The sequence below is a fragment of the Musa acuminata genome, chromosome BXJ2-4 (genome assembly GCF_036884655.1).
Source record: "Musa acuminata AAA Group cultivar baxijiao chromosome BXJ2-4, Cavendish_Baxijiao_AAA, whole genome shotgun sequence".
Taxonomy (NCBI): Eukaryota; Viridiplantae; Streptophyta; class Magnoliopsida; order Zingiberales; family Musaceae; genus Musa; species Musa acuminata.
Window position 1 is genome coordinate 46,420,423 of NC_088341.1, and position 27,368 is coordinate 46,447,790.

A 27,368-nucleotide genomic window follows, 5' to 3' on the forward strand; every position below is an offset into this window, starting at 1 on the left:
CTAAGATATTTGAGCTCATGGCATTACGATTCAGATTCTAGACAAACAATTCATACCTGGAGATTGTCAACTTTCTTGAATGTGAATCCGGAAGAAGGAATAGGATAAGAAGAAACATTACGAGAAAATAGGCTCTGCTTCTCAGAAACTCGATAGCTTTTATCGACTAGCAGTGGATCCTACCATGAAAGATTGACAGTCATAACTAAAGACGGAGTTTAAAATCACAAATCTCTTGTTAGTTTAAGATAATTAATCAGAACTAAAGTTGCAACTACAAACTAGAAACCATTATTTCAAGCCAATGTCAGAATAACCTTAACAAAGAAAACATAAGCTTTTGCTAAAACAAAAATAATAATATAGGAGATTGAACCTTAATTTTGGTAATAATCTGGAGTCAAGCTCAGACCATGCAAAAGCACTAGCTGTTAAGAGCACCTTTTATTGGCAGAGTTGCTCGACTGCAGCCACAATCTGTGCTGGTTGAACCACAGTCCACTCCAAAGTCCCTGCGTAAGGTGTCGGCACATCCTGTGAAGACAAGCACATGATTGGAGCATCCAGGTAGTCCCAGAAATTGTCGATTATGGCCGCCCTAAGACTTGCACCTATTCCACCAGTCCTCATGCACTCCTCTACAATCAACACGTGATGGGTCTTCTTCACAGATTTTCCAGTGTCATAAACATCAAATGGCTTCAGTGACCTGATGTCAATGACTTCAGGATCATAGCCTTTGTTCACCCAGTGTCTTTGTGGCCTGCATCACACGATACCTCATGCGTAAATATGTGAGGATCATGACATGCTCTCCGGGCCGCAACATCTCTGCCTCCTCCAGACAAAGCACGTACTCATCATCGGGGATCCTCTCCTTCAAATTAGATAGCAGCACATGCACGAACAGCACCACGGGATTCTCACGAACAGCAAATGGTTGAGCAGGCAACCATTTGTAGGCCAGTAATTGACTGGAAGTGTGACTCCAAGCGCTGTGAATGTTCTGCACCGAGTTGCCGGCCAAAGCCTCCATGCCCTCTGATTACTACTGGGATTTTGAATTTGCCACCAGAAGTGCAATGAAGCATGCCACAATCGTTTGATGTCTGGTTATAAGCCAACGGTAGGAAGCCCATATTCATTCCTTCAACAACAGGTATTAGGGCTGTCATCGCAGCTCCAATGTCCAAGCCTGTGAGGGAGTTCTCTGCGAGTGGGGTATCAAGAACCCTCAGATCTCCATATTTTGCACTCAAACCTTTGGACACCTTGTCTGAGCCACCATAATGTCCTTCATCTTCTCCCATGACACAAACTCGAGGATCCCGGTCCATCTCTTCTTCAAGTCCCTCCCGTAAAGCCTCAAACAATAGTAGTTCATGACTAAAATTTATAATACAAAAGCTAAATCATAACCTTGAAGTCAAAGACCTGGAAATGACACAGCAGGAGAAAAGAACGGTGGAGCAACGATGACTCAAACAACATGGCAGGCGAGTAGTAAAAATATTTAGATCACCAGTACAAGCGCAGAACATAAGAAAAAGTTGTTCCCAAATGCATCTGAGGTGCTGCATGTTTGAAACCATGATGAGCTTAAAGTGCAAAGCCATGATGTTTGAAACCATGATGAGCTAAAAGAATGAGGATCCTTCTGAGCTTTGTTCAAGTTTAATAATATATTATTTGATTAGATTTCATCTTTGAAATGTTTTTTTATTTTCTTTTACTCTAACAGAAAATAATGTATTGGAAAAGAAGCTTGATATCAGACATGTATGCAGATGCAACAGTAGATATACAGCATAAGAGCACCAAATTTATTTCTCCAGAAAGGCTCAAGTGTTTAGTAGAAAGAACTGCGACTTACCCAGGTTTGGAGACAGTGGAACTCGTAGACGCATCAGCCTTCGTCTATGCAGGCAAAGAGAAGATACATATAGGTTAATAACTAAATGCAGGACATCCTAAAGGGGCAAGTTAAGGCGAATCGATACTCAACTGCAACCGCATTCGTGATCAGATTCCCACTACGAGGCCGAGCATTAAAGAAATTGGAGGCTCCTTCATCGGATCTAACCAGCAAAATGCTTCCCTTCCTTCCTGAAAAGACGTACAAGAACACAACAAAGGCTCTTTAGATCCCAAAAAAGTAACAAAAGGAAGAAGCATTGCGAGGTTCTCATCTTACATAGGAAGAACAAGAGAAGGGGGAAAAAATCCGATACGGAATTCATATTTGACACCGTAAAGAACAAAGAAATGCCCATCAGCGAAACACTGATGCGAGAATCCGGAGAAGGCTACATAGAATCGCAAGAAATCTGGAAAAGGATAGTTAGAATCGCACCTGGAAGAGATCCTGCGAAGAATTCCACGCGGAGCCTCTGAGAACCGATTCGGGGAAGCAGAGAGGAGCGCCATCGTATGCGGTGCCACTGCTATCCCCTAAGCAGACTGGGATCCAAGGATAAGATTGGTGAGGGTTAGGGCTCGCTCAACTGGCCCTTGGAGGAGATCGGATTGGAGGAGCGTCGCCTGTTCTTATACTGAACCGTCGACGGAAACACCGACGGGAGAGACTGGGTCGTTGGATGCTGGGTTTGGGTTGGGGATCCCATCCAATTCGTACTCGTCCCAATGCTTCGAGTCTCCTCGTGTCACCGTCGACTCGTCATCCCCTCAAATCTGAACCACCCATCTTCACAGCACGAATCTTGATAAGAGCTTAATCGGATGGTCAAAGTTAGAGAAGATGAACGAACGGCTGATCATGGGGATGGCTCGAAGATCCGGAACTGTGGGGACTGGAAAGGATCCTAATTCTGATAAGGCTATCAGCTTTGAGACTTCGTAGGCATAGGTAGGTCCGGCGTCAGTTAGTTGGAGAAGGTGGCGGCAGTTTCGGGGTTGCTAATGGATCGGATTTTTTACATGTCTAAATCATTTTGGATCATTCAGATAACGGGTTGAATATTATCCTTTCGAACCAACGGGTTTGACTGTATCGGGTCGTAGTGAAAGTTGGGAGTTACGAGAGTCGTGACAAAGGTGTTGTAACTTGAGTTGTGACTACTGCACCAACCAGTCTGAGGGTGGACCTTCGAACATGGAATCAATTCTACGATTGACTCGATCTAATCAACCAATTTGGTACTCTTTAAACAAGTCGAGCTCAGTCGACCAATAACGGATCGGGTTACAGATAAACCCGACTCGGACCCGTCACACGCTTCTTTATCGATCCAATAGTAAATAACGGCCCACTTAAAGCAGCCCACCTAAGCCTATATATATATATATATATATATATATATATATATATATATATATATATATATATATATATATATATATATATATATATATAAGTTAGTCCAAAATGTTATATATTTTAGTATATTTAAATATACTTTTTTTTTTTCAAATCAGTGAATTAAGATGGGCTAATTCTTGGGAAGAACCTTTTTTTATATATATTTCTCAATTGATATTCTTTTTTACAAGTCAGCTGTTCAAGGAGTCAACAACTACTAGCAAACCAAGTATGATCGATTCCCCTTCGTAGGTATAAAAGATAACTCTCTGATCAACGTTAAATGGAAAGGACTTCAAGCATTCAACTCCATCTTATTCTACTCAACACTAACTTAAACTTCGAAGGGGTTGAGTCAAGAAATCTCCCTCCCAACCTCGGTCTATGTGCAAGAGCTTAGTGATGAAGAAGCGGGCAACTTACCAAGGGAAAAGGTCACACTCGCAAGACGAGACTCGAACTTAACCCGACTCGATACTCACTTCCATTATCTGAGCATCTGCATGAGCAAACTTGCACATCCAAGATTGGACCGAGCTGTATTAACACCTCGGTCATGATGTAAAGGTTCCTTAATATCCGATATTGGATCAAGCCATGCTGACACCTTGACCATGACGTAAAGGTTCCCCAATAATATCGTTTCAATTATCTCATTATGTATTTATTTCAGAAATTATGATAAATAAAGAATGCTCTTTCAAAATATAAAAACTAAAAATCAGTTGGGAAAAGCTAAAAAAGAGCGAGGGATTTTTTTTCGAAAATTCGACCAACGATGATCATGGTTATCTAGAATTTATTAGTGATAGTGATAACTCAAGAAAAAGTAGAATTTGAATTCGGCCACCGGTGTGGAGAGGGACGCTCAACCCACACAGCTTCCATTGTGACCTCTGCCTCTGAGAGGCCCTAGAAAAGTTGGACATATCCCCAAGTACCAATTGGACTTCTAACACGAACTAAAGATGCAACCATGTCGTGGTCGCCCTACTCGCCACGAATGACAGCACATAAGTGCATCTCTTCAACATGCGACAAATCAGCAGCTGTTTGCCACAACATTTTCTTCATGCGTGCTTTTAGATTTGTGCTTGCATGTGTTGATACTGATATGCATTTTTCCTCAATTTTTTAATTAGTGTTATCTGCATTTAATCACCATAAATTGTATCACGTGTTAGATGGGTGAGACTGTGGATGGCAGAGACAAGCCGCGGAATTGACACTGAGATAACGGGCGGCATTTCGCCACATGGTTGTTGTTGTCGTCGCGGTGGTCTCCGCTACCGACTGGATGTGACGCTGACGGGCGCCATCATCATCGTCGTGCTCACTGTTATCTTGGACGGGTGGACGTGTTGCGATGCGACACGGCGGGTGGATGCATGGCTCATGCACGCGTGCTTCCCAACCCCACCACACAGCTCATTAGGCACTCAAACACATGTGGTGGAGCTCTTATATTAATTAATAAGGATATATAATCCACCCTTATATTAATATCATATATATATATATATGGGAGATAAATATCAAAATTATTATTTTGGAGGTAATGATATGAAAGTATATGGACATGTCAATTATCGTTGAAGAAAAAGGCGAAAAGGGAGAGGAAAAAGGCTAAAAAGAGGTGTTTGTCGTTGAGAACGAGCGGCGCTGCCGACGAAGGAAGCGTGGGCGCGTAGGGAACGCATGTTCCACGCGCTGTTTGGCCGCGCGCAACTCTTCATGCGTCTTTGTCTCGTCCTCATGGCGAGAATATAAAGGCCTCCTCCCTCCTCCTCTCTCTCTCCACGACTCCTCCACTCGATATCTGGTCATCAGACACACCTGCGATCCGACTCTTTGTTCGAGAGAGCAATGGAGATGGTGGACCTCCGACTTCGTCTCGGCAGCAGCAGTGGTGGCGGCGATGACGACGAGCCCAGCACAGCCAGCTGTAACAGCAGGTGCGTCTCGTGTTCCTGAGGCGTTCGACATATGTTCGAGTGTGCGTGGGTTTCAATCTCTGTGCTGATATGATGTGTGCAGGGTGGCGAGATTGTTCGAAAGCTCAAGAGAATACCAGCAGCAGCAGCAGATTACCTTGTTGTACGAAGGTCGAATCTGTGCCTGCGATGTGACAGAGATGCAGGTTCGTTGCCTCTCGCGTTGGTTCCTCTTGCTAAGCTCACCTTTCTGCCTGTATTCAAGCTTTGGATTCGTGTGCGGAAACTGCAGGCGAGAGCAATCATCGCCATGGCCAAGCGAGAGATGGATGGCCACATGAAGAAGACGACCCAAGCACACCGGCAACCGATAGAGTCATCCCTGCCGCCATCGTCTCCTCGTCCCGTGGAGCGGCTGCTCATCAACCCCGAGCTCTCGATGAAGCGATCACTGCAGCGGTTCCTTCACAAGAGGAAGTCCAGATTACATGCTCTCTGTCCTTACGGCCACGGACCGCAAAACTTGTACTCCATCAAGTCCTAGCAAGTATCGTGTTCTTCTTTGAGATGGCACTTCGCTTCGTTTCAATGAGCAAGTCGAACTTCTACAGTGTACAGTGAGCCCGTCATTGGATGGATATCAGCTCAATAAAAAGTGCCAATTGACTCTGATAATTTCTGCCGATAAACAACTGATTCATGTCTTTCCAATATAATTATTCGAACATACAAAAGATGCTGAAGTCCAATTCTGATCCAACCCAACACCATTGTATTTAGGCTGTGCAAAAACCCTCCAGACATAATCATCTACTTCAGATATCCATATTGAGGATGCACAGCCTTGAATCAGAATTAGCATGACTCCCACAAAGTCGACCATGGTTTCTCCACTCACCCACAGATCTACAAACTTCGCAAACAGACACATAAACCGAAGAGTTCAGAACTCACCAAAATGTAGTCACACATCTCATACAAGAAAGATGGGAACAAATTACACAGCTATTGCCCATTAATGATAGGAATCAGACCCTTCTTGATGACTCAGTGAATATTATCATGGTGGGCACATGCTTTTGACTTCCATATGCTTCACTTTGATGAATTTGACATCGGTCTAACTCGATCCCTTGACATCAACACCCGAACACCATCCAGCGATCCGCAAGAAGCTTTTGGTCCCTCGAGGAAATGCTGCCCGGAAGGGGGAGGAACTTTGCCAGGTCGCAATCGTCAATGTTTTCTAGGCCTCGTTCGGAAACCCAATATTCTCAGTACAAATCTTGCGAGCTCGCCATATAACAATCCAGAACGATCAAAAAGCTGAGATGGAATAACAGATGATGAATCATATCCCAACATTCTCGAAGAATAAAAATAGAGAAGAGAGTGACATGAAAAAACTAACCTGGAGGAGAGCAGTCATGGACATGGACTGAGTATTCTGATAAATAAGGATCGATATCCGATGGAAGAAATTCACGACAACTTGCATCTGCAAACAGTGTTTGAAAATAGTAAATGGCACAACCAAGTAGGCAGCCATGCAGATACGCATGGAATAAGCGGATGATAGTTTATAGCACATGATACAATTTAATTATGAATTAGCAATACAATCCTGCCAGGGCTTTTGAAGAACAGGTCTCCCAAGAGTATTAGTATTATGAGTTACAGTCGTGTCCGCAGCTGAAACAATTTCACCAGGTTTTGCCGTACCAGATGATTCCACAACATCAGGGGTGCTCCCGGGGGATAGTGGCTTAAATGGTGCATGACCAGATGAACTCACAGCTCCTTCCCATTGTTTTGGAGGTCGAGTACCTGCACGGACACAAACCATTTGCAACACTAAACTCCCATAAAAAACGAAACTGAATATAGAAATCTATTACAGTTAGAACCTCATAGTGTTAGACACAATCCACAAAACAGAATCAAGCTGAATCTGAAGATCTGTGGCCTATTTTATGAAATAGATGAACAGCAAAAACAAAAACTCAATGGATATCTTTGAATCATAACCCTACTAAGTGCAAATGAAACTAAAAATATTTTACTGTAACTGATCAAGTATTAGGTGGTACCGTGGTTTCAAGCAGCATGATTAGCAGTTTGATGACCAAAGTTTAAGCCAAAAGGAAGTTGACATCATAACACTCGTAACAGACCAAGTTTGGAAACATTTTCTAAAAGAAAACGTAATTGAGGTTAATCTAGTGTTTGCTCTGTATTTGATGTTGAACAAATAGGATCTTTAACCCTGGAAATACTTTTAACTAAATCTACTAAAACATATCTGTCAGATTTCAGTCATTATCTTTAAGAAGGCCATAGAATACATAAGGAAAGATTCCCAGAATATAACAAAAATTCCATGCCACGAGCACCTAAAGAACCTGTCACAAGTTTGCAAACCATGTAAAGGCTTCCAGCTATGGTATCAAGCAGCACAGGAACTTCGAAGACACAAGATATGTAAGCAAAGATGCCCAAGGTATAACAAGAAAACCATGACACAGGCACCAAAAAAGAACTTCCGCTAAGAGCTCAGAAACCATGTACAGGACAGGATCCAATTCGGCATCAAGCAAGCTAAAAAGCACAAACACTTCAAAATTATTGTCAAGATCAAACACCCTTACTCGTTCATCACTTTCCCATGCGACAGGTGACTCAGCATTTTAGGATTCTTATAACATGTATATAACCAGAGTCAAGAAAGATAATCCTGATCATCTGGCTGAAATACTAGGATTCCAGTTCAAAGGACACCGCACGGACCTGCAGCAGTAAACCCAATATTGGCTAAACAAAGAGTGTCATTGATCTGGGCTTGTAGCAGACCAAGTCTTGCATGTGATTTAACTAAGTTTGTACAGAAAACTAATAGTGTCAACTAGACAATTGCTCCAAAATTCTGTTTCTTGTGAACCAATTTTTGCTTAGAAACAAGATCGCCGCGGCTCTTGAATCGAGAAGGGGAAATCCAATTGCGAGGAAACCACAATCAAACCCTTGTAACAATCCGGAGCAAATCAACCATTTCAAACCCCAACAAGGACACCAACACGAGGGCTTAAAGATAAGATGGGTTGATACGGGTTCCGCGTGATCCCGATCAAAGGAGCGCGGAATCAATCTCGGGCTAACAACGGCGTGGACGAGGAAGGGGCCAATCACCAACCTGGAGGTGGAGAATTCGATCCCATGCGACGGCGAAGGGAATCTATATCGACATCGACAGCCGCCGCCGCTTCCTCCTCCCTCACCCCTCCTGCCGCTGCTTTTGCTCCTCCCACGACTACTACTACTACTACTACTACTACTATTACTATTACTAATAATAATAATAATAATCTACACTATAACAATAAATTAATTAACTATATATATTTTTTAAAATAATTATATATATAAAATATTATATACATCAAAGATCGTCAATTCGGATATGAGATTCATTTCGATAATTTAACTATACTGATCAGTATTGATATATCATGTATCAGTAAAAATAATAAATGGAGGAAAAAAAAAAGGAGCGAACGATAACGAGGAAAAAAAGATTAATATGATATTAAATGATAAAAGTATTACGAGAAGATGATAGTAGTGATAACAGTGTTACAAGAATAGAGTTGCGCTTGCAAGCTCTAATTATTATTTTAATTTTTTTTATTTTTTAAATACCAAATTGGATAACTCTTCACTATTTTAATTTTTTAATATTTTCTTAAAATAAAAATTATTCACATGCCGATTTATATTCAAATTAATAGCATACTGTCCGTTTTGAGTGATACAACACTCACTCGCTCGATTGGAATGCACCAACTATCGTAAGGTAACGTCATGCTATTCATTCAAATATTCTAAGAGAGATAAATAATCACATCCATAAACCATTATATTCGTATTTGATTTTTCTATAAATAATAATATTGGTGTTCGGATATATCGATAAACTTAATTATTTGATTCCTATGTTGAAATCAAGATATGAATTATCCAACTTATCAATCATTCTAATTTTTTATTAGAACAATTAATAAGAGCAATAAACTCAAAGTGTGTTTCCTCTCGATCTTTTTCCTACTTTGAAATCCATATGATATTTATCGAACCCAAAAAATTTCATCATCTCTTCTCTCATCCTACCTAAATCTACCGAAGGAAGAACGCAAATGTTCTCATCATCAGCTTCGACGGCAGAATCTGCTGCTGCAAGAACAGCAACTCCATGAGCAGGACGATGGCTGCCTTCTTCTTCTTCTTCTTCTTCTTCTTCTTCTTCTTCTTCTTCTTCTTCTTCTTCTTCTTCTTCTTCTTCTTCTTCTTACTCCATAGGTTAGGATGAACTTGGCATGACGAAGACGAGAGGAGAAGCCCAATCATCGAGGTGTTTGATGATCCATCTTTGTCATCAGTAAAGTCCCTTTCGAAGGTCCTCCTCTTGTCAGCAAAGGCCTTTCTCTAGTGCTGTCTTGGCTGGAGAACTCTACACGATGAAGCATCATAATATCAATTTTTATCATAAATAATAAATATATGATTTTTTTATAAATATATCAAATAATTATATATATATATAATATTTAATTTAGATAAATAACATCAGATCGATATTTAAAACCTCCTATTAGGATTTTGACTTCTAAACCTGCCATAAATGGCTTATGAATGGAATTGAATGCTACGGAAGAAGGCGGTCAACTTGCGTGTGCTCCAACGTCATACGAAGTTGACCGAGTGTGGTCAACACAAACATCAAAATAGAAGGATAAAGTTGTATTTTTGTTTCACAGGAAAATGACAAATTGAAATGTTTTGTGTAAAACCAACTAATAATCCAAAATGATCTCACAAAAGAATTATTAAGCTATAGATTATCTCACAAAAGGAAGACTGTTTCACTCACACCCCAAATCCAATGACAAGGTCTTTGTGAGACAGATGAATCAAATAAATAATTAGTATATTAGAGAGAGAGAGAGAGAGAGAGAGAGAGGAAGGGAAGCAATTGAACTCTCCTTCCCACCCATTCCTAACTCCTATTTTTTAAGTAATTTAAAATTTATATTTTTATTATTAAAATAATTATTAGAATATTTCTATGCCATTTCTTGCGCTAATATTATATATATATAATAATAATAATAATAATAATAACATTAAAAATTAGAATATTTGGAATTAAGTGAAGTGGACGTCTCTTCTTATCCTCTTCTATTTAGTCTTCGTTGTAGCGTAGAAGCGACGGGGAACGAAAAGCTTCCTTCACGCTGCCATCGCGCTCCAAAATTCGTGCTTGAATTCTTCTGCAATCGGTGCGAACGACTCCAAGATTGCGTCTTGACTGGGTTTTCGGTCTGATCCTGTGGGTTTAGGCGTGTTTGTTGTTGTTGATCCATTTCCGTCGGATTTTTGTGATTCGATGTCGTCCTCCGGTGCCCTGGGGGAGCTGTATTTCGAGGGGTTTCGGACGCTCTGTCGGGCGCCGGCGGTGGAGGTGGCAGCGAAGGAGGAGGAAGGGATTGACCACTTCGACCGGTTGCCCGACTCGGTGCTGCTTGTGATCTTCAACCGAATCAGCGATGTCAAGGCTCTGGGGCGGTGCTGCGTCGTCTCGCGCCGCTTCCACGCCCTCGCCCTCCTCGTCGACGACGTCGTCGTCCGCGTCGACTGCGTCATCTCCGACGACCCGTCCTCCTCCCCCGGCGCGGCCGGCGGCGCCGTGTCCGACAAACCCCGCGGCGTCTTCTCCCACCTCGCCCGCCTCGTCCTCGGCGGCCTCGTCAAGCCTCTTCAGGCCCTCAGCCAAATCCTTTCCGCCTCCTCCTGCACGGATGCCACCGCCGTCTCCGCTGCCGCCGGGAAGTCCGCCTCGGCGTCCCCGTCCGAGGCCTCTCACCATTCCCCGACGGAGGTCTTGAAGAACTTTAAGGAAGTCCGACGCCTCCGCATCGAGCTCCCCGACGGCGAGCTCGGTGTCGACGGCGGCGTCCTCCTGAAGTGGAGGGCGGACTTCGGGTCCACCCTCGATAGCTGCGTCATCCTCGGCGCCTCCTCGGCGGTCTCCTCGTCTTCGATGCCCCTCAGATCGCCAGACCCTGAACCAAATCCTAGTTTCCAGGACGCCTGTGGTGGTGATGACTGCGGGAGCATCCCGGACTCCTTCTACACCGATGGGAGCTTGAAGCGCAGGGTGGTGTGGACTATCAGCTCACTGATCGCCGCTTCGGCGCGGCATTACCTTCTCCATCCGATCGTGGCCAACCACGAGACATTAGAGAGCTTAGATCTGACGGATGCTGATGGGCAGGGGGTGCTGACAATGGACCGGCGGCAGCTGCAAGAACTACGGACGAAGCCGGTGACGGCTTCGGGGAGCTCACAACGGACCCTTTTGCCGGCGCTAAGCATGCGCCTGTGGTACGCCCACCAGCTGGAGCTGCCCGGCGGGATGGTGTTGAAGGGCACGACTTTGTTGGCTATCAGACCAAGTGAGGAGCGGACGAGGGAGGCAGTCGGCGGTGCTGGTGGATCCTTTGGGTTCTCGGATGGCTACTGGGTCTCAGATGCATTCGAAGAGCCATACCGGACGGCGGCTACGATGCTAATGAAGAGGAGGACTTACAGCCTTGAGATGAATTCCTTCTGAGCTTGAAGAAACTATCACAAAATTGAACCTTTAGAGGTAAAAATCAAATCTTGCTCGAGTAATGGATTAACCCAAGTTGATTTCTCTTTACATGATTGATACAGAGGTAATTAGATTCTGCATCTGCTTATTGTTTGGGGGAACCTAAAGTTACAAGCTACCTAAGAAAGAATGTTGCATCACAAGTAACAACATGGCATAACCTAATTGTCATTGAAACACATGGAGAGTTGAGTTTGGACCATAGTGACATGCATGTATAGCAAACGATAAATCTTTGAACTTTTCTTGTAAAAGCACACTATTTTTCCATTGATGTTGGTTGTTCATTGTGAAACACAATCACTAGTTATGTTTCATAAAGATTGTCCAACTCAATTCGTTAATTTCTTTTTGTAAAAGCATGTCATTTTCCATTGATGTTAGTTGTTTGTCGTGAAACACATTCATTATATATGTTTCGTAAAGTAAGATTGTCCGATACAATACCTTGATAACCAGAAGCTTATAAGAACGTATGAGGTTCATTTCTAGTCGCTATATCATCGGATTGTTTTGATTACACATAAGAAATCATCAATTGGTATATTTGCTCGCATCAAATACAGACAAATAGTTCTTTTTATTTGTAAGTGTCTTATAGTATTTGTAGTCTCAATCAAAATAAGAGGTTGTGGTTATCACTTATCGATGGTATCTTCATTCTGTATGTACCTACTGTTCTAAATTGTTTACTTCATAGCTACAAAGATTCAAATTTTGTGAAGGCTTTTATTTTTTTACCTAATAAAGGGTTTCAATTATAATACTTGAGAATTTTAACTTTATGGCAAACATGAATGATGACCTATCTTTTTGGGGAAATTTTAGGATTAATGGATTATGATGTGTCGAAGACGAAGGGAATTAAGATACACTAAAGGTGACGACAACAACGGTTCCCGAGTATGGGCTCTTCCTATGAGGGTAACTTGTCGACTCACCTCCTAATCCAATGACCGTACATCACAAATGTTGAGCTGGAATGCGAGATGCCTTCATCAAGTGTTACAGAGCATGTTTCTCTCATCTAAGCTTGTTCCATGAGTAAAATTACAAGATTAGTTGAGACACTTATTATCATCATTTGTAAATCTTCACCTTAGCCTGTAAATTCCTTAGATGCCGTATGGTCGATTGTAACATCCAATAATGGATTTGTTGTAATTCCACTCTGATTGCTACTAATATCAAACACTCTGATTGCTCCCTAAGCTCCGCTTCTCTACATCGTCGGTTGCAATTCCAGGTTATAATCATCCAGAGTGCTGTATGCGTTATTTTCTTAGTGATATCTTCAATGTTCACTGATGCATTGTATGGTATGATCAAACCTCTTGTATTTCTGAATCATTCCTGTTATTTTCTTAGTGATATCTTCAATGTTCACTGATGCATTGTATGGTATGATCAAACCTCTTGTATTTCTAAATCATTCCTGTCTGGAATGCTGTTTTGCTTGGATATGTTTCATTTGCCTATTAGGGCAGAGGAAACAATGCATTCAAGCTCTTTTATGAGATTGTTTATGAGGGTAAATGTCAGCTTCAACAATGCTGATGTGGATGTTAGATGGGCATTGTCTCTGCTGTGTCTGGTTCATCTTTGAAAGACAAATTAAGGTTTCTTCTTGTAGTAGTAGTAGTTCTGGTAGAAGCTCATAGAACATTCATATGCATCCTATTAGGTTACAAAGCATGTATTGCCAACATGAATTCTCTCTCCTTAAACTAAATGCTTTTAAATGATCCTTTTAGCATTGTAACAAGTTTCTAAATGATACTAATGTAACTTGACAACAAACATTATATATATATATATATATATATATATATATATATATATATATATATATATATATATATATATATATATATATATATATATATCTGGATGAAGTATAATTTGCACATCTTATTTCAATCAACAGATCAGAGTCTAATCCGCAATACATCAAACAGTTGCCGTGCGTGGTCATCATCTTCTTAGGTGATGTCGTATCCACAAGGAAGCAATACAGGAAGGACTGTTCGTTACCATTACAACAGGAAGGATTTGTGCCTCCAACCATACAAAGAGGCAAGCGTCTGATACAGCATATATCAACGCAACTCAAGAACACAAAGAACTAAATAATGCTGGTGGTGACAACAGTTGGCACCACAGACATCACCTGAAAACAATGTTGTATTGCGGGTGCTAACCAGGAAAGCTGCGTGTTTGCCATCATTTGCAGTCCTTTTTAATCCCTGCATCGGCCAACTATTTGAAGTTAGTAGTGAACATTTGGGAAGTGTATGATTAGCAGAGTTATAATGAACAATACAGCTTCATGTGACTTAAAACACAAGTTGGATATGTCACCATCAACAATACTCTCAAGTTCAGAAAAAAGTGACCACTGGAAGATCAATTTTTTTGTCTCCTGAAGTATGTAATTGCCAATCAAGAGCTGAGTATAGATAAGAAGTAAAACAGCAAAATATGTAATGCAGTGACCAACTAAGGCATCTGAAATAGATTCTGAATAGCAGAAAGTAGCTTTGCTCAAGAACATTAGAAGTTCACTTCGTAGGTTATGTGCTCAACAATAGCACTTGAAGCCATTGTAAACTGGAAGCAGAAGCCAATAGAAAAGTGCCAATCTCAGTTTTTGGCACGATGAAGGGTCAGGAAGAGGGGTGTAAGAGGAGACTGGGAACCCAGGTGGAAATCTCCAGCCACAGACTTTGAAGTCATGATCCTAATAAACATAGTGCTGATGCATTAGCAAATGAGGTTCTGCAAATTATCCATCACCACTAGACTGCTTTGGTGAACAAAATGATGCTATCTTGAAATAACAATTGCCTGTACAACCAAAAAACAATTTAAACCACCAACTACACAGCCCTATCCATGAAGGGTACCACAGAATCTTCTTGCTCCCTGCCTACATAGTGATGGATCAATCATCTCATTGAACCCATACTAAGTGATTACGAAAACCTTATACTATGAAAGGGAGCTCTCTCTTCAAATAGAAACATTTATTTCCTTAATTATTGCACCCTTGTGCAAGAGAAAGACCAGTTTGGGTACATTACCAGCATTTCATTTATTTGCATGTTTTATCTCAAAGTTCATTTCCTCAGCTTGATCAATCCTACCCTGAGTCATGCAAAGTCCAGCCCTGCATCGCAACCCTAATCACCTCAGACGTGATCCTCCTCGTGTTGTCTTTGATCCTTTTCTATTTACTTTCAACATATTATGTGCTTCAACAAAGGAGGAACTAGCAAGTTGGCCTATGATATCTTAACAAGGCAATCAAAATGAAGGAAGTTACAAAAGAACATGCGATAAGAAAAGTTTTCGACAATATTATATACGTCAACATTTTCTAACAAAACATTCTCCATTTTTAATGTTGTTTCAATTTTTCAAATTATCTCTCTAGGAGAATTATTCTCTTACTATTTGGATTTTGTGCCTGTATTCTCATGATTTGCTGTTGTACTCTCATGAAGGTCTACCTTTAGAGGCAACATTTGTAGTTCTTGCTCTCAAATTTTATAACACAAGAGCATTATAGATTCAACTCTAACTACTGAAAATGAATTGCTATCATGTGATATGAAATTGACAACCAGATAGAAGGTAAGAAACAAAATGTATTATGATCAGAAAAAAAGAACTACCAAGTGAAGATAAATAAAACTTAGTCTCAGACACTTCCACATTCTACTAACTCTTAGGAGTCAGTAGAGATCATTGTTCAGAGCTATTGTCACCAGCTTTTTCCTGGTTGCATTTGGAGTCACAGACTTATTGCACTTGGAAACCTAAGGAAAGTTCTGTTGTTTCTTTCTTACATAGAATTACGGTATAATTGTTACATAAAGTTCTAATGAGTTAACCAGCCATGTCAAAGCCTGAGATTCTTGAGGCCGTCTACTGGAAGAATGCATTCATGTGGCGTACAGCTTCCTAAAAGCTGGCTATGGACTTTTGATTCCGGTTTACTGGCTCCAAGGAACAAAGAAACAGCAAGTACAGGTGACAGGCAACAGTGGATGTTATGTGACTGGCCGGCAGCCACAAGATGCCCGTTTAATGGGGTTCAAACTCGATCACTCCCAAGCTTTTGACACTCGGTGAATCCGACACAACGTGAAGGAACCACAGGCCGATATAAAATTTCTACATGGACACCCGTCCATCCACCATTAAATTCCCCCTCTCCAACTACGACAGGAAACCTCGAGTCAACCTCAGCATTGGATCTCCGTGAAGGACCGGATGAGAATAGAGCACAGAAATCCACAAGGCTTTCGAGAAAAATTAGACCTGGTTGCATTGAACTAGTAGATCAAAATGTAATCTTGCTGACGGCGAGGAAAGAAGCGGGAAGAACAGCTTACCAGCAATGGAGTATGCACAAAAATGCAGCATTTTTCTGGTGATCTCAGCTCTTCCCTTTCCCCTTCATGTCTGAATGCCGATAGCCATCCCCTCCGTAGCAGAGCTGCAGGCGGCCATCGCACACCGCCGGATACTGATTCTCTGCGCCGGCGCCGGCTGTAGCCGAACCAGCGGCGGCACCGAAGAACTGCAGGTTCGATCCGTCAACCGTAGAAGAGAGCCTCGGTAGGTGGTTGTGATTGTGGTGGTGCTGCTGAGGCAGCTGAGCTGATGAATTGGACTGAAGGGTCCCCCTACTGAAACCTGCAAGACCCGAAGAAATTGAGAAGCTGAGATTGTAGTCCCCTGTCGCTGCCACTGCCGAGATGGGGAAGAGATTATCCTGCAAGAATAATTGCTGCATCTCCGGATGGTCGCCGGTGGTTGCAATGTTGAATGGCAGCATTCCCATCGGAGAGCTGTTTCCAAAGTGGGATTGTGAGGAAAAAGTCGGCGGATGCTGATGACTCTCTTGCGGCTGTGTAAAGAGACCAGCTTGGACGAAGTAGTCCGCCGTGGGGATCTGCTTCTGAATGCAATTGCGGACGGTGTTCTCCGCGCCTGCAGCAACAGTGGTTGCGTTGGCATTGTTGCTGACGTCACCGCCGCCGCCGCCGCCGCTTCCAGTGAGAAGCTCCGTGAAAGAGGTCTGAGGGTTCAGGCTGTGGTTCAGGTTCTGGTGATGGGAGACCACATGATGGCCACCGTCGTCCCTATCCTTCGACTTATCCTTTGCCGCTCGTTCTCGTGCTCGTTCTCTGGCCTTGATGCGGCTTTCCGACCGTGAGAGCGACAAAACTGAGCCCTTGCTGGTTTCCGAGGTGCTACTGCAGCCGGACTTGGTCGACATATGCTGCTGCTGCTGATTGTAGCTCGACTCAGTATCTGGATTGGCCTTCATCGTCTCAACCCTGTTAGGATATGGCGGCTTGGGGAAGCCGTCGAGAGGAGGGAGCTCGCTAATGGCCGCAGCAGCAGCTTTGATGAGCCACTCGATAGCCTTGCTTGGCTGGTCATAGCCAAGGCGGTCCTGGAGGTCATAGAACTGGATGGCCGTGGAGACGGAGAGGCGGACTCTCCGGTCGCGGACGCCCCTCGCAGTGTGCACCTTGCTGTGCCGGTCCTTGCCGCCGGAGGCACGTGAGACGCGGAAGATCCTTGACGACAGGTGATGCTCCCAGGGAGCGGTGCCGTTGGCGTCATCTCCTTCTCTGCCCTTTCTCTCTCTGCCCTCCTCGTCATCCTCCCGGTGCTCCTTACGCCCTATCTTGGCCGTCTGACTGCCGTTGCCCACCACCCGGAAACGCTTGGAAGCGTGGTTGCTCTCCTCCAATTCCATCTTGTTCTCATGCCTCTCCTGGGCGGGGCATAAGATCGGATCTTTATCGCCTTATCGCCCACTCCTTTCGTATCTCCACCTCCCGATTGTTCGCCTTTCTGGGAAGGGGTGGTGGTGGTGGTGGCGGGCGCGACTGAGCGGAACTATGTCAGGTCTGGGGCTTAGGGTTTCTGAGAATCCGCGTAAGATTGTCCTTTAGCATTGATGACGAGTTCACGGTCGCAGCACTACGGGAAGGATATGAGACGGAGAAACAAAGAGATGAAGCGGAAGGGCGAGACCTTTGGACTGCGTTGGTGGCCGGACAAGTCAGCCAGTAGTCTTTGCTTTTTCGGTCATCAGCGACGAGAGCTGGACTAGGCTTCCTTATCTCTCACTTTCTTTCTTCCTGCTGCTCGCGCTAGCTCGTCAGGCCGCCAGAAATCAGCACTGACATCTGAAAGCAGCAGCTACGTACCGCAGCAACGTCTGCGATGAGGGCAGCATCAGACACCAAATTCTGACGGGTTTTGAGAGCGTAGTCATAAAAACACGAAACAAAAAGGCAGCGGCACCTTTAATCCTAGCAGCAGCTTTAAAGACGAAACCAAACGAGATAAGGAAGAAGACAGTGGAAAAGAGCAGCGAAGCAAACGCCAGGCGAAGAAACAAACGAAAGCGCGCTCGGAAAACAAAACGACCAAAGTCTGATTGACTGATCATGGATATTGCACATTAAAAACCCAGTTTTCTCCGACAAAACCTCACCTTGCGTCGATTTAATGCCTCCACTTCTCGAGACCTCTCAGATCTACCCACTCAATCTTCAAGAACCAAAGAAACCCACCCGCAAAGACGCTCCTTTACTCCAGATTCAAAGAGGAAGCCCGGATCGACCTGCATTCCTCCAATTCTCGTCGAGATCGAAGCGCCACACTGCTCCTTCCACCCCGCCTTCCCGCCCTGCCATTCCTCTCTTCCGAATGAAACCAAAGCAAAATCCTCACCGATGCCGTTACGCCCTTTTCGGACAGGCGCCAAAACCGGACCTTGATCTCTTCCTCTCTTCCAGTCTCGTCGGCCCACAATGAGAGCGATGGTGACGGTGAAAGAACAGAAGCAAAACCAGTCGTAGCACCAAGAGGAGGAGGATCCTGTGAGAAAAGCAGCAGATTGGAGAATAAATATTTCCCTTAGGGAGAAATCCTAGTTTAATCCGTCCGAGAAAAAGATGGGGAGGAAAGGAATTGGCGAGAGGGCTCGTGGATCGAAACCCTAGGTGTTCCCATTCGAGCAACGGCCGAGCTTATCGGGAAAGGTCAGACACGCCGCCGTCCTCTTCCTCTCTCCATTTTATACACCGGACTACCCCTTCCCATTTACCCCTTCTGCCCCACCTAATCACCGCTGTATCCTAGTCCTTACCGCTTTTCCATGTCCTTCACCAACACCACACACGCCGTCACCCAACGACGTCTCGAAACGTCGCCAGGATCATTAGAACTCCCATTCGTGGCATCGTCCTATCCGATCGTATTGCTGTTTCACCACCGTGTAATAGCTCGTACAACATTGGAGGTTTAACTTATTTTCGGTATTATTCGTCTCCTCTCTTTCGTCAAGGGCGGACAGCACCGACGTCAAGGGGACCCACTGTCTTGTCCATTCACAGGATAGGTAGTCGGGAGGGTAAAGATGAAAAGTAGCTCGTTGGAGATTATTATAAGCATGTTCAGTGTCTAGCAGGCAAGAAGAGGTGGGATAAGTTTAATTAAGAAATAATTAATGAGAAAATTAGAGAGGGGGGCTCAATTAATATAGTGTTTTTTTGCTGAGCTGACCAAAGGGAACATTTGGTTAACAATGCAACAAGTGGAGATTAGAATCTGCACACACAATAATGATGCCACATATGTTGCTTATCTGTTCAGGAATGAATCAATAGGAGTGTGCAAAAAAGGTCTTTCTGTGATGTCTAATTATCCCCAAATATCATAATTATGGTTCATTACAGGATTATCATATCATTGATTAATTTGTGCTTCATTTTAGTAATCATGCAGCTTCCCTCTCTCTCTCTCTCTCTCTCTCTCTCTCTCTATATATATATATATATATGTATATGTATATGTATATATATATATATATATATATATATGTATATATATATATATATGTATATGTATATATATATATATATGTATATGTATATATATATATATGTATATATATATGTATATATATATATGTATATATGTATATATGTATGTATATGTGTATATATGTATATATACATATACATACGTATATATGCATATATATATATATGTATATACATATATATATATACATATATATATATATACATATATATATATATATATATATACATATATATATATATACATATATATATATATATATACATATATATATATATGTGTGTATAGTTTGTGTACCACACTGAGAATCTCCAAGTACAACAAGTAGATCACAGGAAGAATTAGGTTCTTGCATGATGGCACATTAATTTTCATCAAGAAACTGAAGAGAAAACAAAGATAAAGGCATTGATGCTGCTACTCCTTTTGGAATAGAGACTTAAGGAAAAATGAGTGATAGTGATGCTTTTAGGATGACATATGGAGGATGTTAGGACACATCTTTCAAGTAATAATCAATTGTAGTTAATGAGGACAGCTATATATTATTGTAAAAGAGAAAAATGCTTTTGAAGTACTTGTAAATCATGTTGATTAATAAATTTTGTGATTCCACATAAGATTCTCCTTGATTTTCCTCTGTACATATGAGATAGGCCAAGAGATTGTTTATCCACATCAATCTACAAGATCTTGCAAGTCAAAGTATTTTAATATCTATAGTTAGATTACCTAATCCTTGTTTGCCATCAACTTGTTGATCTTTCATTAGTGGAAGTGGTGTTTCATGTTACATGGTGTATGTCATCAACCTGTTGATCTTTGGTTCATCTTAACCCATAATAACAAATGTAAACTACATCACCTGGCATTTAAAGATTGAAACACTAACATGCACATATCCCATGCATGTCTAGTGTTTGGGATGAACTGAGATTTAATAGAGCTAAATAAAATTTTGGAATTTAAAGGTATCAAGAATATATGTTTTATGCCAAATTAGTGATAAAAAGATTCAACATAACGAGTTGCAAAGATAAATAAATGATCATAGCAATGATGGGTTGTCAGCTTAGTCATACCAAAGGAATGATGAGATGAACATATTATTTTTAGTTCATACACTATGTGGCTTCAGTGTGAAGGAAAGAGTAGAGAGATGCAAGGATTACTATTGTAGAACACAACTTGACCAAAAAGGGCCACACTAAGAACATTGCATGTTGCCTCTAACAAAACTTACTTGGCATCAAATATAACAAGAAGAAAATATATCGATGGGTGAAAAATTATTATGATTGACATGATATTAGACATGCTATGAATAATTAGAACATTGGAATTGTAACTCTAATGAAATGTTGTGTGTATTATGATATTTGAAGATTATAATTGTAAGTACAGCACAACTCAAACCACTCACTAAACAGCATCATGTTAGGTCTTTCAGCAACTATTGGATCAAGATTTTTGTGACAGAGAACCATGAGATGCCTAATGCTCAAGTGTGGTGGTCAGGCATGCACTGCAGAGCGCTGTAGGCAATAGGATGACTCCTGTGCAGTGATAGAGATCTGAGAGAGAGAGAGAGAGAGAGAGAGAGAGAGAGAGAGAGAGAGAGAGAGAGAGAGGAGGCACTGTGTTTCTCTTCGTCTCCCCCATCTTTAATCATGAGCGCTTGTGCCATTGGCAATGCAGCTCCTTGGCCCTTCTGTTCCAGTACTGTGCGTGCCATTGCCCCCAGTTCTGTGTGAGCTCCCACAACATGGTTCTTCTCTCCAGCGCACCAGTGGTGTATGTGCATGGCAGCCAGGACCGCAAGCAACTGTTCTCCTTGAGCTTGTGAGAACTGCATGCGACAGTTCTTCCACTGCGTGAGTTGGCACTTCCACTCCATGATCTCGCTGTTTCATCCATGTATTCATACTCTTCTACTACCTTCAGAAGCTGAACACTCTATCCATCCAACTCAACACAACAGTGAGATTTGTATTCCACAGCATTGTGATTACGTGACATATAGGACTGAATCATTCGAATGCAGTGCTGCGCATCTGACTCATGGAAATGTCAGAGATACAAAGAGAGAGACAGAGAGAGAGAGAGAGAGAGAGAGAGGGAGAGAGAGTAAATGCTACACTGTGCAGTGAGGGCAGATCTCCAAGGCATGGAAGAACACATGCAGAGGATGGTAACACTCATCATTTCTCACTGATACTTCCCCATCCATCGAATCCAGACATCAAGCTCCTCATGGCACACAAAACTTGGGGAGCTTCGTGCATGAGCATGAGCATGAGCAGGTCACATGCAAGCCTAAAACCTAATGCCACGGAGAGGTGTCATTGCAGCTTGAGTCGATCATCTAGCTACTTTATATGTTGTTTATTTCTCCCAAGTCCCTACCCCTATAGTCCTAACATGTACGGCCAATCCACCCTCATGTGCAACCCTAATGTTCCCATTTGTGGGAGCTTAAACAAGATTAAACCCATCCTCCTTGGGAGTCGCCAAGGATTCTCTCTCCCTCCCTCTCACATGACTATAATAATATTATTAATTGTTTGCATCGGAGTCGTCGATCTTGAGTCCCGATTCCGATACACTATGCTTGGTTGTCGCTTGATGATCGGACCGGTACGTGCCGAGAATACTAACCATCGAAAATACGAGATTCGGACGGCCATCATCGCATCGAGATGTGTGTTTGATAGCATCGAGGAATGATTGCCGGAGGAGAAGAGGCCAAAGGAAGGGATGATGCGATCGGGAAGAGTGACTTGAAGCAGGTGGGTAGATGAGCTCGTGGATTGATGGATAAAAAGAGGTGCTTCGGGCACATATCAATGCCAAGTAGGCTCGGTGTGGGTTAATTACTACCTTCCATGCGTGACACTTGTCTAATTCCGGTTCGTCGGATGCGGACACGTTTCGCGATTTGGGTGGTCACGATCTGAACCACCACGATTTTAACGAAATGCTTTTTCTTTTTCTTTTTTGTTTTACATTTTCACCATAAATTTTGGCAAATGTCTTTGATAATTTTAGCTAATCTACTTTGGAAAATGTATGAATGATAATAATTAAAATCCTCATCTCTTTATATACAATACAAAAAAAGATAATAATTAAAATAAACCAACTAATTAATAATAATTTTGAAAAAATAATTTTGAATTTGCTTCTCAATTATCTTTTCTTTTATTAAAGATAATAATTAAAAGTCTCAATGATAACCCAACTCGATCGATCATTTTAGACGTGATTGAGCTTAAGATTGTCATCATTTTCTTTGGATAATAATAGGTTCGTTATTATTATCGAAAAAATATCTAATAAAAAGTAAAATTAAATATGCATACTATTCGTGTAATTGAAGGAGGATTTTTACATTGTTTACGAATAATAATTGAGATCCTTTAACGGTAGAACAATATAATTAGAAGTCTCGTGGAGTTGATATACATCACGAATCTTGACGCATACATTTCACGCTAACATATATATATATATATATATAACGACTATGATAGTGACAAAAATGGCAACGCGTCACGTCAGCACGCCAGGTAGACATACTGCCCGAGGAGGCAAGCAGACTCAGCCGCTACGGCAACAAGAGCCGCCCGCTCGAGCCCACATGATGCTTCTGGAGCCTTCCGCCTCTCCTCGGGTCAGACCGACCCCACTCGGGGATCCAGCAAGGACAAACCCGAGCGGCCACCCGGAGCCCGAGGTGTTATCTTCGGAATCAACAGACTCCCTGCGAGCCCAGCTATGTCTTCTCAGTCAGCGGCTCGACGAACTGGAGAAGGAGTTTCATAACTCAGAGGGAAAGCTTGGGGTGGACTCACACCGAGGATCTCCATTCGCACCAGAGATACGAGATCTCGTCGTTCCCTCGAACTTCCAGCTCCCTTCTCTGGACGCATACGACGGCGCCACGGACCCAGCAGATCATGTCGTCGCTTTCCGTGCCCAATTGGCGCTGCATGGAACGTCTGATGCTTTAATGTGCAGGGCGTTTCCCACAACCCTCAGGGGTCCAGCCCACACGTGGTACGCTGGCCTGAAGACTGGAACAATCAGTTCCTTCGGCCAACTCGCCAAGGACTTCGAGCTCCACTTCGCAGCCCATGCCCGGCCGAGGCCCTCCGCGGAACTACTCCTCGGACTCAAACAAAGAGAGGACGAGCCCCTCTCATGCTTCGTGGATCGCTTTACCGCGCAAATCCGGAGCTTACTGGATACTCACCCCTCTTTGTTGGTGCAGGCGTTCATGGTAGGCTTGCGACCTTCCAGATTCAGTTGGTCCCTCGTAGAGCGACCCCCCACTACAGTACCAGATATGCTCCAGCGAGCCAACCGGTACATCGCGGCGGAAGCTTGGGTGACCACAAGGAAGAGCGACTCTGGGCGACGGACCCCGTAGCAGCAGTCAAGCACCCGCGGTTGCTATCCGGTGTAATCCTCGTGCAAGGAATCTAGCCCCTTCATCAGTCTCTTCCAAGCGAAGGCTCTATGTTTGCCTGACCGCCTCTTGGCTCACGGTTAGCTTCGGTCTAACCCCCCTCTTTTTTGCATTCACACGACTCGGTCCGAGAGGACCGAGCTGCCCTCAGAGCGGCCTGCCCCTCTGAGCGATGTCGCTCGGCCGCAGCCTGCCTGCGCCGAAGCTTCTCAGCCCTTCATCGTCGGGTTCACATCTGCGCGGTCTGCCCACCTGAGTTGTCTCTCGGCCCGAGCCTACCTCCTCGGCCCGCGTCGAGCTACTCGGCCGCATGGTCCTCGCGACCACGCCTGCGCGGTCAGCCTGACGCACGTCATGCTACTCGGTCGCATGGCCCTCGCGAACACGCCTGCGCGGTCTGCCCGCCTGCGTTGTGCTCCTCGGCCCTCGGCTCTACGCCATCCCGAGACCACACTTGCGCGGTCACCCCGCCTGCGTCGTGCTCCTTGGCTCTTCGGCTTTACGCCACCCGAGACCACACCTGCGCGGCCCCAGCCCGCCTACGCCGTGTTCCTTGGCCCCATGTTCCCGAGACATACTTGCGCGGCCTGCCCGCCTGCGTCGTGCTACTTGGCACCATGTTTCCCGAGAAGCGCTTGCGCGGTCGGCCCCTCTGCGCCGAACCCCTCGACCACACTCTGCCGAGCTCCTCTCAGAACGGCCTCCCCATCTGAGCGATGTCACTCGGTCGCAGCCTGCCTGCGCCGAGCTTCTCGGCCCTTCATCATCGAGTTCACATCTACACGGTCTGCCCGCCCGAGTTCTCTCGGCCCTAGCCTACCCCCTCGGCCTGCGTCGTGCTACTCGGCCGCATGGTCCTCGCGACCACGCCTGCGCGGTCAGCCCGACGCACGTCATGCTACTCGGCCGCATGGCCCTCGCGAACACGCCTGCGCGGTCACCCCGCCTGCGTTGTGCTCCTCGGCCCTCGGCTCTACGTCATCCCGAGATCACACCTACGCGGTCACCCCGCCTGCGTTGTGCTCCTCGGCCCTCGGCTCTACGCCATCCCGAGACCACACCTGCGCGGTCACCCCGCCTGCGTCGTGTTCCTTGGCCCCATGTTCCCGAGACAGACTTGCGCGGCCTGCCCGCCTGCGTCGTGCTCCTTGGCACCATGTTTCCCGAGAAGCGCTTGCGCGGTCGGCCCCTCTGTGCCGAACCCCTCGGCCACACTCTGCCCTCAGAGCGGCCTGCCCCTCTGAGCGATGTCACTCGGTCGCAGCTTGCCTGCACCGAGCACCTCGGCCAATCACTGCCGAGATCCACCTCGGCGCGGCCTGTCCGCCTCTGTCGTGTACCTCGGCCACATGGTGCCCAAGTCCACGTCCTCGCGTCCTGCCCACATGATCGTGCTACTCGGTTGCATGACCCTCGCGACCACGCCTGCGTGGTCACCCCGCTTGCGTTATGCTCCTTGGCTCCATGCTCCTGAGACAGACCAGTGCCGCCAGTACGCTCGCGTCGTGCCCCTCGGCTCCATAAAACCCAAGACCACACCTGCGCGGTCACCCCGCTTGCGTTGTGCTCCTCGGCCCTCGGCTCGACGCCTCCCGAGATCACACCTGCGCGGTCGCCTGCCTGCGTCGTGCTCCTCGGCCCTCGGCTCGACGCCTCCCGAGATCACACCTGCGCGGTCACCCCGCCTGCGTTGTGCTCCTCGGCCCTCGGCTCGACGCCTCCCGAGATCACACCTGCGCGGTCACCTCGCTTGTGTTGTGCTCCTCAGCCCTCGGCTCTACGCCATCCCGAGATCGCACCTGCGCGGTCACCCCGCCTGCGTTGTGCTCCTCGGCCCTCGGCTCTACGCCATCCCGAGATCGCACCTGCGCTGTCACCCCGCCTGCGTTGTGCTCCTCGGCCCTCGGCTCTACGCCATCCCGAGACCACACCTACGCGGTTCACCCGCCTGTCGTGTTGCTCGGCTCCCGGGACGCGCCTGCACGGCTCATCCGCCTGCGTCGTGCTCCTCGGTTCCCAGCTCCCGAGACGCGCCTACGCGGCTCATCCGCCTGCGTCGTGCTCCTCGGTCCCCAGCTCCCGAGGCGCGCCTGCGCGGTTCACCCGCCTGCGTCGTGCTTCTCGCCCCCGCGGCTCCGATCTCCCCGAAATTGCGTCCACACAGCCAGCCTACCTGGAGACAGAAGCCATGCATCGGACTTCCCCTACGTGACAACCAACGCATAGCTCCTTTCGGGGGGGGGAATATGATAGTGACAAAAATGGCAACGCGCCACGTCAGCACGCCAGGTAGACACACTGCCCGAGGAGGCAAGCACTGACGCAGACTCGACATTTGCCAACGTCACCAGCCCTCAGCCAACCACCTCAGCTTTGACCTCGTGCGCTCGGTCGAGGCACGGAAGCACATCGGCCGAGGCTCGCCCATACCCTGCGGCAGCTCGGCCTCCCACGCAGCCCCAGTGGCAATGTCAGACGCCACCGAAGGTACAGTCCTGCCCTGCAAACGGGCACGTCAGGTAACACCCGAGCTCATCTATAAATACCCCCAAGTCCCAAACAAAAGGAAAAAGAAGGGCGGAACACACTAAAAAGCACTTCTGCTTCTCTTCCTCCGAAACCCCCTCCACATCTTTCTCTAACTTGATCGTCGGAGGGGTCGGGCCGAGCACCCCGACTCGACCTGTGTGCAGGTGCGAAGACGGTGTCGCCTCTTCCCGGCGTTTCCTCCCGACCCGAACCGCCGACCTGCCGACCCGAACGACCGATCCCGAACCACGGTGCCCGACCGCAGGGAGACCCCGAGGGACGCCTCCCGAGATCCCCGACATCCGGACTCTAGAACAGAGCCGCGTCGGCCCCGAGGCCACGGCTTAAAAAGTTACTTACCGTAATAGACTATATCTATTTAATTTGTTATTTTCCTGCTTTGTTCGGATTCAAATCCGATATCACTGTTATCGGTTCTATTCGTGTCAAAGTAGGATCCGTACCCGATCAGCAAATACCACCACG

The 27,368-nt window shown here is 45.2% G+C and overlaps 3 protein-coding genes and 1 pseudogene across 5 annotated transcripts; 2 read left to right on the forward strand and 2 right to left on the reverse strand.

Annotated features, from left to right (window-relative positions):
• Positions 1-391: 391 nt before the first annotated feature.
• LOC103982257 (pyruvate dehydrogenase E1 component subunit beta-4, chloroplastic-like) lies at positions 392-2,500 on the reverse strand (annotated as a pseudogene).
• Positions 2,501-5,112: 2,612 nt separating this feature from the next.
• Positions 5,113-6,186, forward strand: LOC135611287 (protein TIFY 5A-like). Its single transcript, XM_065106903.1, has 3 exons — positions 5,113-5,274; positions 5,357-5,459; positions 5,546-6,186. Exons 1-3 carry the CDS (start codon positions 5,186-5,188, stop codon positions 5,795-5,797), a joined length of 444 nt encoding a protein of 147 aa, XP_064962975.1. The 5' UTR covers positions 5,113-5,185; the 3' UTR covers positions 5,798-6,186.
• A 4,326-nt stretch (positions 6,187-10,512) lies between these two features.
• On the forward strand, positions 10,513-13,173 carry LOC103982254 (F-box protein At5g46170). Its single transcript, XM_009399131.3, has 2 exons — positions 10,513-11,956; positions 12,791-13,173. Exon 1 carries the CDS (start codon positions 10,694-10,696, stop codon positions 11,918-11,920), a length of 1,227 nt encoding a protein of 408 aa, XP_009397406.2. The 5' UTR covers positions 10,513-10,693; the 3' UTR covers positions 11,921-11,956; positions 12,791-13,173.
• A 680-nt stretch (positions 13,174-13,853) lies between these two features.
• On the reverse strand, positions 13,854-19,058 carry LOC135611288 (transcription factor PCF6-like). Of its 3 annotated transcripts, XM_065106905.1 has the most exons (4): positions 18,489-19,058; positions 18,023-18,209; positions 16,363-17,911; positions 13,854-14,208 (listed from the first exon to the last, which is right to left on the reverse strand). In XM_065106905.1, the coding sequence occupies exon 3, from the start codon at positions 17,739-17,741 to the stop codon at positions 16,407-16,409; it is 1,335 nt and encodes a 444-aa protein (XP_064962977.1). In that variant the 5' UTR covers positions 17,742-17,911; positions 18,023-18,209; positions 18,489-19,058; the 3' UTR covers positions 13,854-14,208; positions 16,363-16,406. The 3 variants fall into 3 exon arrangements, with proteins under 3 accessions (XP_064962977.1, XP_064962976.1, XP_064962978.1); XM_065106904.1 differs by having other exon boundaries at positions 16,363-18,209; XM_065106906.1 differs by lacking the exon at positions 13,854-14,208 and adding an exon at positions 14,234-16,288 and having other exon boundaries at positions 16,363-18,209.
• Between the last annotated feature and the right edge of the window lie 8,310 nt (positions 19,059-27,368).

What these genes read in the sequence shown, in the direction of transcription:
- LOC135611287 (XM_065106903.1), top strand. Translation starts at nt 5,186, where the DNA reads ATGGAGATGGTGGACCTCCGACTTCGTCTCGGCAGCAGCAGTGGTGGC. An exon ending in ACAGCCAGCTGTAACAGCAG is followed by an intron (nt 5,275 to 5,356) that starts GTGCGTCTCGTG and finishes TGATGTGTGCAG; the next exon opens with GGTGGCGAGATTGTTCGAAA. An exon ending in GCGATGTGACAGAGATGCAG is followed by an intron (nt 5,460 to 5,545) that starts GTTCGTTGCCTC and finishes CGGAAACTGCAG; the next exon opens with GCGAGAGCAATCATCGCCAT.
- LOC103982254 (XM_009399131.3), top strand. Translation starts at nt 10,694, where the DNA reads ATGTCGTCCTCCGGTGCCCTGGGGGAGCTGTATTTCGAGGGGTTTCGG.
- LOC135611288 (XM_065106905.1), bottom strand. Translation starts at nt 17,741, where the DNA reads ATGGAATTGGAGGAGAGCAACCACGCTTCCAAGCGTTTCCGGGTGGTG.